This window comes from Argentina silus (genome assembly GCF_951799395.1).
Source record: "Argentina silus genome assembly, chromosome: 4".
Classification (NCBI taxonomy): Eukaryota; Metazoa; Chordata; class Actinopteri; order Argentiniformes; family Argentinidae; genus Argentina; species Argentina silus.
In genome coordinates, this window is record NC_139658.1 from 14084098 (window position 1) to 14099025 (window position 14928).

Consider the following 14928-nt stretch of genomic DNA (forward strand, 5'->3'; position numbering starts at 1 on the left):
CATATGAACACATCAGTACTTTTTATACAAACTTGCCCACTGAGCACAGATCCGACTTAAACATGAAATTAACATCCACTTTTGTTTAAAACTTTATTTCACTGTCAACAATTCCAATTGAAATGAATCAAGCCTTCAAAACCTGTCGCTGACTTGTGGTTGAAATCTAAGTTCAACACTTTTTGCAAATCCAACCAAAAAAATACATTTCAATGTGTGTGATGTTTAGGAAATGTACTGTCCTACGTGTTTTCATTCCTCTGTATTATACAGCCGAGAGAGTGTATGTCTTTGACTGCTCAAACAAGGAAGTGTTACACTAATATGTTGCTTTACATAACTGTAAAGGTGCTGCTCTATATAATGTTGCTTTAGAAGTTTAATACAATCAGGGTTTTTTTTAAAGTTTAAGTTGTATATAAACGTTATGTGTTTTGCCTAAATCTAAAAAAGTCGTCTGAGGAAATCTGAGAATTACCAATGCATCATTGAATATTTTCTTTTGGCTTTAGAACAGCACATACTAATTTGTTATGGCTCTGAGTTTAGGTGAATTTCAAGATATTATCTGGGATTTTATCAGTGTTGTCCATTATCCTTCTTCTTATATAGTCTTAGTGTAGATGAAGAGATTAATTCATCTGTGGATAAATTGTGCCACCAGGGCATTGATCTTTCAAATCAGTAGCATGTTGGGAAATTATATGACCAGTGAATTGAAACAGCATAGCTGTAATTTGCTTTGTAATTTGCTCAGACAATGCATACGTTCGACTCACCTTGCTTAGTAATGTGCTTGGAGGACCCCTACAGTTTTTAAGTTTCTCCTAGGTTAAAGACTTCCTGATGTTAGACCCTCTGTAACCCTGTCACACATGATTGAGGGTCAGTAAAAAAAGCTGGTTCAAATCACTTACTGACTCTTGCAACACTAGCCAAGAACCAGTTATATACCTAGATGACTAGAATGCAATTTTTGACATTGTGAGCATTTCTAATGTTGTGAGAGAAGCCACCTGAGCCATTTACTGTTGTATATCGCTGCCTACCTCATGTATGGGATCAGTTTGTCTTACTCAGCAAAGCTACTCCCCCAGACTCAAGGACTCTGTTTCTCCTGTGCAATACAACCTACACCTCTCTGTTAAGGAACACCAAATGCATGGTGTTTTAAAGGGCAATAAAAAAAAAAGAAATTATGTTTTTGTTCATGTTTTCATGGTCGCTAATCATACATTACACGTTAATACATACACATTAATACATACACGTTTTCATGGTCACTAATCATACATTCTATACATTCTAATCTAGTTTAAGATATTCTAGTTCTAGAGCAATTTGAAAGTTTGAGAAAAACAAATATTGTGTTAACTGAAGCCTTTAGTACTGTGTTTACTTTGACTTGTGTCCCTGCTCTTTATAGGAATCTTCACAAGGTTTTACATTGGTAATGAAGCCCAGGCCATCTTCACAAGCTTTTACATTGGTAATGAAGCCCAGGCGTACCCATAAGGTGCAGACGTAAGTGTCAGATCCTGCAACCCCTGCCTACTGCATACATATGTACAACAGTATGCGGTAGGGATGCATATCCTGACCCAATACCTTCCCAATGACAATGGATCCACCCTGCTCCTCACTGCATGTCCATGCCTCATCCCAAAACGGCTCCCTGTTTGGTGGAATTTTTTTTCTAAAAATGTGGATCCGCCCCTGGCTTATTCTGCAGCTTCTCAACTTAAAAATTGTCTGAACACACATGCGATATTTTTCTGTCCATTAACAGCCGTGAAACGAGGAACTGCTTTCTAACCAGTACAAAAAAGGAGATAAGCACAGTTATCCTGAGTATCCAAGAACAACAACCACGGGTAAGTCTGTCAGCTTGAGTGGCTTTTCTGTTTTATAAAAATGAAATTGAACTGTTAAGACATTCAAGTGTAATGCTTTTGAAATACTAAGCTGAAACTGGGCGCACTCAACATGAGCATGCACTTTCATTTGATACAAACATATAGAGAACCCAGTAGAGTAGAAATGCCAGATATATGACAAACTCCAAGCTTTAAACTGTAGAAAAAATGGCGGATAACAGCAAAGATAAGAAAAAAAGGCATTTAGCATTAACATGTAATACAGAAACAAATCAGCACTGTTGCCAATATAATACATCTCGTCAAACTATATGTTAATACATATACTAAGTCAACAGTTTTCTAGTCAAAAAGCTGTTTCAGCATTTTAGGAGCTTATAGCAAACGCAATGATTGCTTTGAATATTTTTGTAGGGCGGAGGCCGGCCCCGGATTAGATTTAGACAAAATACGAAACAAAATTGATGTAATTAACCAAATCAATTCATTAATTCCATACTCGGTGGAAATAAACTAATCAGTGACAATAAGGATATTGTATTATATTTTTTGAAACTGTACATTTTCACATGTTCACAATTCTCTAATTGATATGGAATAGAGGCAAACATTTAAATCACCTTGAGGGTAATAATATAAATCATTTGAATAGCAAAATTACACACAAAAATGTGTCATCATATTACAGTAAGCACATTTATTATATATGTACATAACTTAAAGGTTCAATCCTTAAATCATTGTTCAGCCAAATGGCTGGCCCACCACTTGTTTTGGTATAAATTTGAGAGATGGGGCTTGGGAAATGTGACCACTCTCAAACCCATTCAGCTCTGGATACAAGGACTAAGAGTCCATGATACTGAAATTCTAGATTTTTTTTATATATTTCAAAGCATGGTTTGTTTACAAAGGCATTGTTTACAAACATGAAGTAAACCAACCTTATATTTCGGGTTATGATAACATAAGAAGGTTGTACTAAGCTTCTTAGGCATTTATAAGTAATATTCTTAGAGAATCAATGGGTGTCATTATATGTAATGACCATTTAACTGTTTTTAACTGACCATTTAACTGTTTAACTGACACAATCAATCCCAGATTGTGTCTTTAACATCTCTAATAGTATTATTATTTTCAACTTCAACAAAAAGGAGTAGTTCTCAAATTATTTCAGTACAGCACATACCAAGTTTTGATTTGACTTAAACAATTTAAATCATGCATTGAATAACTATTAACAGTAAACTATTGATAGTGATAGTAACTATAAACAGTTAAATATTATTTACTAGAAAATAAGTTTGGCATTAAAGCCTTTCTATTAGCATAAAAGTATACTTGATAGGTAGTTATGGATTTTGCATGTGATGATGTAGTAACCATGATTCTATGGATGTATATACTCTAAATTTTTTCATAATGGTTATCCTAACAATACTGTTATAACTTCCGAGATAGATATTATGATTTTAATATATCAAAACCGATTTTGACACGGTGAAAAAACATTTCAAGGAATTCACGCAGCTAAATCATGACTAATAAATCAATATACAGTCAGATGTATTCTTTCATATGCTGTATCCTCTCTTATATTGTACATGTTTATTTTATTTCTTTCATGTTCTCTGTGTGATTTTTGCTGTGCAACATTGCGGTGGGACAAGTAAAGTTGAATGATTGATTGGTTGATTGATTGATTGATTGATACTCCTTAGTACTAGTTCAGATACGTGTTTGTGCGGCTATTATTGAAATTCCTTCTGTGCAGTTGCTCCTTAGATTCATACAGTAGATAGTGGACAACTCAGATTTCAGTTTTATTGAAGCTGAAATACATTTTACCACCATTTATAGTATTTGTATTTTGCTAAAAAGGAATTAGTTATCTACTTTACAGCACCTTACAAAAGTATTCACCCACTGCACAAATGTCACATTTTGTTGCCTCAGAGCCTGAAATTTAATTACTTTAAAACTATGGATTATTTTCCTCCATTGATTGTCACAGCTTACTGGACACTTTCAAAGTGGAAATAATTAATGCATCATGTCATGATTAATAAATCAATATACATTGTATTGTTTTATACACTGTGTATGTGTTTCATACATGCATGTTCATTTCATGAAATACACTGTATATGTTATTAAATATACAGTGCCCAGCGTAAGTAATAGGACAGTGAAGCATTTTTTCTTCTTTTGGCTCTACACTCCAAATGTTTTTTTAATTCAAATCAGGATTTAGGACAATTACTGTGTGGTTAAAGTAGATATTCTCAGTGTTTATTTGGTGGTATTTGTGTACATTTTGGTTTCACCATTCAGAAATTACACCACTTTTTATGTATATTCCCCCTATTTCAGGGTATCCAAAAGTAATGGGACAGATTTATCAAATGTCCAAATTAAGTACTCATGTTTTGTATTTAGTGGACAGACCTTTGCATGCAAAACTGCCATAAGTCTGCGACCCATTGACCCCACCAAATGGGTATCATCTCTGGTGATGCTCTGCCAGGCCTGTACTGAAGCTATCTTCTGTTTGTTTTGAGGTGTTTTTGCCTCAAATCTTATCATCAGGAAATCAAATGCATGTTCAATTGGATTTAAATCTGAAGATTGATTTGGCCAGTCAAGACCTTTCCACTTTTTGGCCCTGAAAAACTCCCTAGTTGCTATGGCAGTATGTTTTGGGTCATCATTTTGCTGTATATTGTAGTGCCATCCAATGAATTTGGAGGCATTTGCTTGTACTTGAACAGACAAGATGTTTCTGTACACTTCAGAATACATTCTGTTGCTGCCGTGAGCAGTTACAATCATCACTTAAGACAAGTTTGCAAGTTTTAGTGGCAGCTATACATGCCCAAACCTAACACCCCCTCCACCATGTTTCACAGATGAGGTAGTATGCTGTAAATCTTGGCCAGATCCTTTTTTCTCCAAACCTTCCTCTTGCAATCACTCTGGTCCATGATAATATTCATCTTATCTGTCCACATTACCTTTTTAGGCTTTTTAGGTACTTTTTAGCAAACTGTAACCTGACCATCCTTTTTGAGGATAAGTAGCGGTTTGCACCTTGTAGTGAAGTGCCTGTAGGCTGGTGACGTATTCTGCGTATTCTACACATTCACGCCTACCTCCTGGAGAGTGTTCCTGATCTGTGGGACAGTTGTTTTGGGGGTTTTCTTAATTATGGTGAGCATTCTTTGGTAATCTACTGCGGAAGTCTTCCTTGGGATACCAGCCTGTTTGCAACTGCTGAGCTCACCAGTGTTTTTTTTTCTTTTTAATGATGTCCCAAACTATTGATTTTGCCAAGCTTGTTTCAGATTTTTGAGCCTAATAATGGCTTCCTTGACTTTCACTGACAGCTCTTTGGTCCTCATGTTGACAGACACCAGTAGCAAACTCCAAATGCAAATCCAAAGCCTAGTCAATACTACACATTGACAGCTCTCTTATGCCTGCACACATGATGAATTGACTTACCAGAAAGACCTGTCAAGCCAATTGTCCCATTACTTTTGTGTTGTAATGTTGAAACCAATATGTACACAAATACCATCAAATAAATGCTGAGAACCTCTACTTTAACCTCATAGTAATTGTTTGATTTAAAAAATCGCCCCCAAAAAAGAAGAAGAAATGCTTCACTGTCCCATTACTTATGCAGGGTGCTGTATATTAAATTTCAGGCTTTGAGGCAGCAAAATGTGGAAATTTTGCAGGTGGGGAGAATACTTTTGCAAGGCACTAACTGTATATAGACAATGATTGTCTATATAGTATATAGTATACACACACACATATATTTATATTTGATTATTAATCAACAAATGCCTTACTTGACAACTATGTTTTGAAAAAATAATATCAGATATATATCAGACCAAGCACAAGAAGTTAAAGCAAACATTTGTGATATGTAGCAAAGTAAACAAGAGTGTTGGGTCACACTTTATCTGGCTTGTCCCCTATAGATGATCAGCAGTTGTTCAAACTGTCAACAAACTATCAACTGCAACTCTGTCGATATTCAACAGTTTGCTAGGGTTATGGTTAGGGTTCGAGTAAGGGTACGGTTACCGAGTGATGTACCAAAGAAGCTTCAGTTCAAGCAATTAGCACCCATTTGTCTTCAACTATGGGAATGAGAATGGCAATTTCCACCACTGATTTTGAGGCCATCATTTGTAAAGTGTAAAGTACCCTAATACTTCCCTACTCATTGTTAAAGGACCACTGGGTTTATTGTCTAGAAATGTTTAGAAAAGAGAGAGCTAGAGAGAGCAAGGTGAAAAATAGGAAAAAAATAATCAACAATCAATAAAATGTTTTAATCGACTGACAGCACTAATATATGTATATACTGTATGTGTGTGTGTGTATGTATACAGTTAGGTCCATATATATTTGGATTCAGACATTACTTTTTGTTATTTTAGCTTATTTAGTTACAGTTATATAATGAATATGGGCTTAAAGCAGACTTTCAGCTTTAAGTTGAGGGTATTCACATCCAAATTGGAGGAAGGGTTTAGGAATTACAGCTCTTTTATATGTAGCCCCCTCTTTATCAAGGGACCAAAAGTAATTGGACAATTGACTCAAAAGCTGTTTCATGGACAGGTGTGGGCTATTCCTTTGTTATTTCTTTATCAATTAAGCAGGTAAAAGGTCTGAGTTGATTTCCAAGTCTGGCATTTGCATTTGGAAGCTGTTGCTGTGAACACACAACATGCGGTCAAAGGAGCTCTCAATGCAAGTGAAACAGGCCATCCTTAGGCTGCAAAAAAAAAAAAATCCATCAGAGACATATCAGCAACATTAGGAGTGGCCAAAACAGTTTTGTACATTCGGAGAAAAAAAGAATGCACTGGTGAGCTCGGCAACACAAAAAGGCCTGGACGTCCACGGAAGACAACAGTGGTGGATGATCGCAGGATCCTTCACATGGTAAAGAAAAACCCCTTTACAACATCCAGCAAAGTGAAGAACACTCTCCAGGAGGTAGGCATATCATTATCCAAGTCTACCATCAAGAGAAGACTTCACAAGAGCAAATACAGAGGGTTCACCACAAGGTGCAAACCCTTCATAAGCCTCAAGAATAGAAAGGCCAGATAAGACTGCCAAAAAACATCTAAAAAAGCCAGCCCAGTTCTGGAAAAGCATTCTTTAGACAGATGAAAGTAAGATCAACCTGTACCAGAATGATGGGAAGAAAAAAGTAGTGAGAAGGCTTGGAACGGCTCATGATCCGAAGCATACCACATCATCTGTAAAACACAGTGGAGACAGTGTGATGGCATGGGCATACATGGCTTCCAATGGCACTGGGTCACTAGTGTTTATTGATGATGTGACAGAAGACAGAAGCACCTGGATGAATTCTGAAGTGTTTAGGGGTCTGCTCAGATTCAGCCAAATTCAGCAAAGTTGATTGGACAGCTCTTCACAGGACAGATGGACAATGACTCAAAACATACTGCAAAAGCAACCCAGGACTTTTTTAAGGCAAAGAAGTGGAATATTCTGCAATGGCTGAGTCAATCACCTGATCTCAACCCGATCGAGCATGCATTTCACTTGCTGAAGACAAAACTAAAGGCAGAAAGACCCACAAACAAACAACAACTGAAGACAGCTGCAGTAAAGGCCTGGCAAAGCATCACAAAGGAGGAAACCCAGCATTCGGTGATGTCCATGGGTTCCAGACTTCAGGCAGTCATTGCCTGCAAAGGATTCTCCATAAAGTATTCAAAATGAACATTTTATTTATGATTATGTTAATTTGTCCAATTACATTTGAGCCCCGGAAAATGGGGGACTGTGTATAAAAATGGTTGCAATTCCTAAACGTTTCATACGATATTTTTGTTCAACCCCTTGAATTAAAGCTGAAAATCTGCCCTTTAATTGCATCTCGATTATTTTATTTCAAATCCATTGTGGTGGCGTACAGAGCCAAAATTATGAAAATTGTGTCACTGTCCAAATATTTCCAGACCTATGCTCTGAATTCTTTGAGGAAAAGGTCAAATTCTGTGTAGAATAATAGAATCTGTGTATGTGCTGCAGTCAGTTTTGTGTAAGACTTAGTTTATTTGCAAATCTGTACTGCCGTGTAAGTATCTAATTTCCTAACAGATCTGAACATCTGGGGCCAATTGCTGCCATTGTTGACAGGGGGATGATCCTGGTATGATCACTTGTTAAACCAGGGTCCGTTCCAATTTTCCACCCTTCACCCAGAAGTGTGCACTTGTGCACTTCCCCTCATGCATTTAGGTGCAAGCATGGCAGTTTCTATCATATTCCTTACACCAGTAAATTCCTTTTAAATCTATGAGAGGGAGTGTGCAAGGGTTGGAGAATCGGAAAGCAATCCCTGGTTTAACAACTGATCATCCCGCCTCATCGCCCTGTCAAAGGGCAGCAATTGGCCTTTTATTTTACAGGACCCTCTCTGATACTTCTCTTTCATACTTAGTCCCCAGGCCCCCCTTTACCAACACAGAGAAGGCCTCTGAGATGCATTCCTCGCTTTTGCTGAGCTGTCTGGCGTTAAGTTCCATCAGCTTTCTCATGGTTTACCCCCACATGGTACTGGAGGACAAGCTCTCCACCAATAGCTGTTCTTCATCAAGTGTCCAGTCCGGGACCCAGTCCGACGCTCCACCAATCGTCATAGTGGGTCAGTCTGACTGTCTGTCAATCTGCAATACATTACAATGCAGTTTTCATTATTAGTTCCCCTGTTAACTATCTGTCTGTCTGCCTGTCTGTGTCTGCCTGCCTGTCTGTCTGCTTGCCTGTGTGTCTGTCTGCCTGTGTCTGTCGGTCTGTCTGTCTGTCTGTGTTTCACATTCACAGCCTACTGTACTGTACACTGCATCTTTTGAAAAGGGGAAGCAAGGAAGTGTTTATGTATTGTCATTGCCTGGTATGTTGTGTTATGACATATAATGCCAAAAATATGCTGCTACAAGATAAAGTACACCTACCTCAAGGTTTTAAAGACCATGCAACACAAACAAACGCTGATTTTTAAAAGTGTTTATCTATGTTCCTGCAATCTTAAAGGGACAATTCACTAATTCATCAATCCACAAAATAGCTTTTCCACAACGGTGCCAGTGCATGCCAAGGCTGACTAGCGACCAGCTAGTGCTCAAAGCCCGGTGCTTCAAGCCTAGTGAACGAGGCTGTTTGAATTTCCACAGTAGGGCTTTCTAGTCCCGTCTGTAGTATGATCTCAAGTTTATTTACATTCTGCAGTTGGTAAGGGGGCGAACTATAGAGGAGACACACATATGTGAAATAGCCTCTGGTTACCCAACAGGTTCTGGTAACTTTTAAGCATTTTATTTTTTTAAAAGCACCATTCAAATCACTTTGATTGTGCAGTTACGGCAAGCTATAACTTTGCTTATGCTAACCACCAACCAAGTACGCTAGCCAACTAAAGCACTTGGATGATAAGAAAATCCCAACCTCTCTCTAAACCACACCACTGGCCCAGTTTGGCCTGATGAGGACCATGGGGGTAGAGTAGGCTAAAAGCTTTTAAGCACCGAATAGGCCTGTAGTAAGCCCTGTTGAAGCCCGGGAGTGACTGTGGAAAAGTAATTAGCCTTGGCAAGCACTGGCACACACAGCGTTAGCCCCACAGTGGAAATTGGGACTATTGGTTCTGTTTATCTGGCCGCTGTCACTAATATTAGAACTGCCACTAGTACTGTGCATTTACTGTGCAATATACAGATATGCATTTCTCCTTTTCAGAGTTACCCAAAACTGTAAAGAAGACCAAAAAACCGAAGAAACCAAGAAAGGTACAATATGTTGTGAGAACATAATTGGATATTCAATTCATACTTGGACCATAATGTATAGTTGGTGAAAATTACTCTAATTATTGTTTGCCACTAGGCCACTCAATAGGCCTTGAGACAACTGTATGGAATCAAAGCAGCATTATTGCAATTAGCAAAGAACGATATTGGTAAGTTTGAAGTAAATCATTAAGTTCTATATATGAAATGTCTCTCTCTACAGAACAAATTCAGCGTCAAAAACAAACGACCACCGCCTCCCGCCAACTGTGTGCCACTGTGGGGAAGCTGCAAGACGCCTAATAACATGTGTTGTGAATACTGCGCTTTTTGCCAGTGTCGACTCTTCAAGACAGTGTGTTACTGTCGAATGGGGAACCCTCGATGTTGAAGACAACATGGTACTGTATGCTAGAGCAACATATATTAATCTATTTGTGAAGAGAGAAAATTGTGAGGAGTATCTCTCCATCCATTATACTAGCCTACTACTTCTGAGGAGAATGGCCAAGACTATTAGTAGATGTGGACTATAACTGTAGGCCTAAAACCACATACATCCTTGGACTATCTCGCATCAAGATTTGGGAGACATTAGAAATAATTCAAGCAATCTTTTCCCTGAAAACTGAGACGTCTTCTGGGGTCGGCTAAATAAGCGTGTGTGGAATCCGCATATTCAAAGGCACAATACTGACTGTTGAAAAGATTGTTATCATGAAAATGTTTACCTTTCTCTCTCCTTTTTGTCTAGAGGGTGATCATTTAAACAGCCTGTTGCTGGTGCAGTCCCACTCTGTTGTTGTGATAAAAGTAAATAAACATTCAGTCAATTAAGTTTAATCTAAGGATGTAGTTAAATCATGCCAAGGAAAACAGTAAAAGTGACAGATAGTTAGTAGGATTTACTGTCAAGGTCTGTTTACATGTCCTTGGGCCCAAGAGTTTGGCTTTGTGTGGCAAAGCACTTTGGTCTATAGGAGGCTCAAAAGTCCTCTACTTTTTTTCATGGATCCCTGTGTGTGCCTGTTCTGCTTTATTCACCAGTTCAGCATCTGATAGCTTGTTCTTAAGTACAGAACCAGCGATGAAACAAGCACTGGAGAAATAAAATGTGTTATAGTTCTTTGTTAGAAAGGCATTACAAGTACAGAAAGGCAAACAACTAAAAGTGGAAACATTTTTGTTGTTCTTTTCCTGTTTACAACATTTATGGTAATGTATTTACTGTGCAGTATTTCATTTTCAAATGGCGTAACCAAAATGTATAATACATATGTTGAAATAATACTATTTGCTTTCTTTCTTTCTACATTTTGATAACTACTGTTGCCTATATTCACACTCATATCTTACAGTTTGTTTGCTTTCATACTGACTATTATTACTGTGCTTTAAAGGTTCAATAAGTAGATTTGAGCTTTAAAATAGTGCTAAATGGCCATGGTAAATCAGTAGGAATGAGATCGCATGATAAAGAATAATAATTGGAGAGCGCTGTTTTGGTCCGACAATGTGCTTTCTAAATCTGGGGTTGTGGCCGATCACTGGCCTTTACGTATCATTTGTGCAATTTGTGGATATGCACACATTTGCTAATTTACTATTAGTAAATATAGCATATTGTACGTTTTCTGATCTTCTGTGTCACCAAAGAGGGCAGCAACGTTCAAATCTACCCTGCTACACCTTAAAGGTGGCTCGGAAATGCATGTGATTGAAAAAATATTGCCTCTCTAGAGCCTCTTCTGGAGAATAATACTTTGTCTTAGTCACACTGTTACCACCTCCTGATGCAGAATTTTCAAACACTGGTCATTTTGGAATAACAGCATACAGTGGTTGTTTGTTACACAACAATGTCATCAAGCTTGTGCAAATACTGTTTACATGTTGAAAAAATACAGTCCAGCACACTGGCATTTTAGCATGGTGGATGTTTGGGACGACCCGACTGACTTCAGCACATTGAAATTAAGATTTAAAAATGGTTAAAGGGTCCCAAGCATCCCATTTAACATCTAGCTTTCTCCACAATCATTTAATGGGATCATGAAACCAATGTCTCTGTCAATGGACATTCATCAGGGTTTACATAAGTGTACAATCACCACCACTGTACCATGACTCAACCAGTGGTCTATTAAAGTCTACTACAGTGGTTTTTTGTGCTGTATGTAATAGATTACATTGGTTTATGCGGATCTAGACAGAAACTGATTGCACAACCCTGTCTCCAAATGTTGACTGGGGGATCGTTTCTGCAGACCAAAGAATACGATATGTGTGATTCTATTATCTAGCTATACTGGCAGGTAAATACAGAAGGCAGAACATCGCATAACCCGAACGACCCGACTTGTAACCCGAATATTGCTGATTTGAATCACGCTGGGGACACTTTTTTTGTGTACTAATTGTTGCTGCTTATGCAAATATTTCCTAATGCCTTTCCCTGACAACTTACCCCAACCGTAACCACTTGAAGTTAATGCCTAAACTTAACCAGTCGAAGTTAATGCCTAAACTTAACCAGTCGGAAGTTAATGCCAATACTGCCTCACGCAAGTCGCAATTCACATAACGCAATGTATCTTAAGTTTTATTTCGTATCTTACGAACTCTGGTATCGCCAGATAATACGATCCCCCAGACCGTATTTCCTGGTCTGCAGAAACGATCCCCCAGAACGTAATAATTTGGAGACTATGTTGGCTGCTTTTTTTTTTTTAACAAATGTTTTATTGTGTGGCTGATCTAACCGCTGTAAACATATTAAATATAACAAATAAACACAACAATCTAGGTATTTCGTCGAAAATCACCCTTAATTCATGCATTATTGGCACGTTTATAAAATGTTTAGTTGTGACAGGGTTCTCATTCCTGAATGACTGTCATGCTTGATATATTTACATGATCGTTCCGAATGAACTGCACCCTTAAAAGTCACTTCAACTTCAACCTGCTAGCTGGCTAGCGATGCTACCAGCATCTGGCCTGCTAGCATATATTTTCTGCATCTGTGACAAGTGGCAACTTTACAGAAGCAACATTTTCACTTCAACATTTTCATCCCAATTAAATTAACTCACAGGTTAAGCATAAACCAGTAAATTGTCCGGTTTTGGGGATTGCGTTCAGGGTGGAATCCTAACTCGAGATCCATGCGCGTAAATCGAATCGTCACGCAAATTTCCCATTGACATCAATGCAAGATTTACGCAAATGTTGAGTATGCGCGCGGATTTCAAGTTAGGATTCTACCTCAAAGCGTGGCTAGACCGGGTAAATGTCAGGTGACAGCAATAGCCCCCAGATTTTTCTTGCTAAACATTTTGAACAGTTGTGTTCATGGTCTGGTAAATTGAAATACATTTCAATGTGTTGCATTCTGAGTCAACCACAGGCCAGCGTCGTGTGCTAGAGGATTGGGAAGCTCAATTAGTGACGAACAAGCTGTCTGTACACATTGTCCAGGCCCAGCCAGAACAAGCCATTAAAGTGAGGAACAATGAGCACATGGAGGGAGGGAGTGACACTGGGTAGCCCAGCTGGTTTCCATTCACAGACCAATAGGAATCTTAGAGAACAGTAGATTGAGCTGTTGGGTGTCTCAGGAAACAACATTTCTCAGCAACTTCAGTGTTCTAGTATGTCTATAATTGTCCACAGGCTTGCTTCTACCATCTCAACATTTACGCCCCTCCATTCCTAGAAATGCATCCCAAATATGTTCAATATGACTAAACTATTAGAACTGTAAAAGGGACTTGGGCCGAAATCCACCATCGGTGAAATAGCGTATTGCCTGCCCCACCACTCAGGGTGAACAACACAGAGAACATGGTCTTTCACTTGAGTAAAAGTAATTAGGTGGGTGGTGGTTTCAGCAGCACACTGCCCGGCATGTATTGCTTTCTTTACAAATATCCCGTTAGACTGATCTGGGGTGTTTCCCCGATATTGATGGATCTTTGCGTTTCAGGAATCACTTCACGTAGGATTTAGCTAGTTTTGCAAGTACTTCCCAAACCACTGTGTAACTCACACTTCTTGAAGTGGAGAGGAACATGTACGTATATCAATGCATAATCGATAGGTCAGAAACGCTGCTCTCAGATCAGCTTTCTCCACTCAAATTCCGACCTAAGTTAAGAGGTTAATACAGAACACACTGACACTGGACCTGTTCTTATAATAAACTTTTGCCTATGTTGACATTGAGGCGAGCACTTTGACATGCACCTGCCCAACAATCTTAGTCATTTCCATGAATGCGTTTTTAAAAATGAAAGAAATGCTATGACAGAGTGGGGTATCATAATCATGTTGATTAAGAAATGCCTTTATCACAATTCACGATTCAGAATGTAGGCATAAACAAACCGCTTTATCCGAAATGTAGACTTTATGCTGAGCTGTAAAAAGAAGCTGCATCTTTTTTCTCAATAATATGCACAATCAAGATATTCACCAATGTCTGTGTTCATGTAAAAACATTTAAGAACATTTGCTGTTCTTACTTGGAATCTGCAATATTTAAACTGGTTAGTTATGGGTTTGTGGCGATGAATACCGCAGAGCATACTGCACAGCTTATGCAGCCATTTCCCTGTAATTTCTCAATTAAATCAAACTTCAGAGGCTTGGTAAACCGTCTTGTTATAGCAAAACACCATGTTTTACATTTTGTTTACCCGAGTGGTGGGGTAGCCAATTTGCTGTCACTGATGGTGGATTGCAGCTTTAACTACAGAACACCACTTCATGATTCATCCCTCTTCAAAGATTTCTAAACCTAATAAGTGGAAACCATAACTTGTTTACAGACTTATGAACGCTTACCTACACTCACCAAACACTTTATTAGGAACGCCTGTACACCTTCACATGGTGTGGGGAATGTTTTCTTGGCACACTTTAGACCCACTAATACTAATCAATCATCGCTTGAATGCCACAGCCTATTTGAGTATTGTTGCTGATCATTTGCATCCCTTCCTGGCCACAATTTACCCATCTTCAATGGCTACTTCCAGCATGATAATGCACTGTCACAAAGCAAAAGTCATCTCAAACTGGTTTCATGAACATAACAATGAGTTCAGTGTTCTTCAGTGGCTTTCCCAGTCACTGGATCTGAATCCAATAGAACGCCTTTGGGATGTGGTAGAACGGGAGATTCACAGCTT

At 38.5% G+C, this 14928-nt stretch overlaps 1 protein-coding gene across 1 annotated transcript; it reads left to right on the forward strand.

Annotated features, from left to right (window-relative positions):
- Positions 1-1810: 1810 nt before the first annotated feature.
- Positions 1811-10124, forward strand: asip1 (agouti signaling protein 1; the record flags this gene model as incomplete). The annotated part of the gene is made up of 4 exons (XM_083667876.1): positions 1811-1874; positions 8389-8592; positions 9684-9733; positions 9957-10124. The coding sequence occupies exons 2-4, from the start codon at positions 8430-8432 to the stop codon at positions 10122-10124; spliced, it is 381 nt and encodes a 126-aa protein (XP_083524002.1). The 5' UTR covers positions 1811-1874; positions 8389-8429.
- Between the last annotated feature and the right edge of the window lie 4804 nt (positions 10125-14928).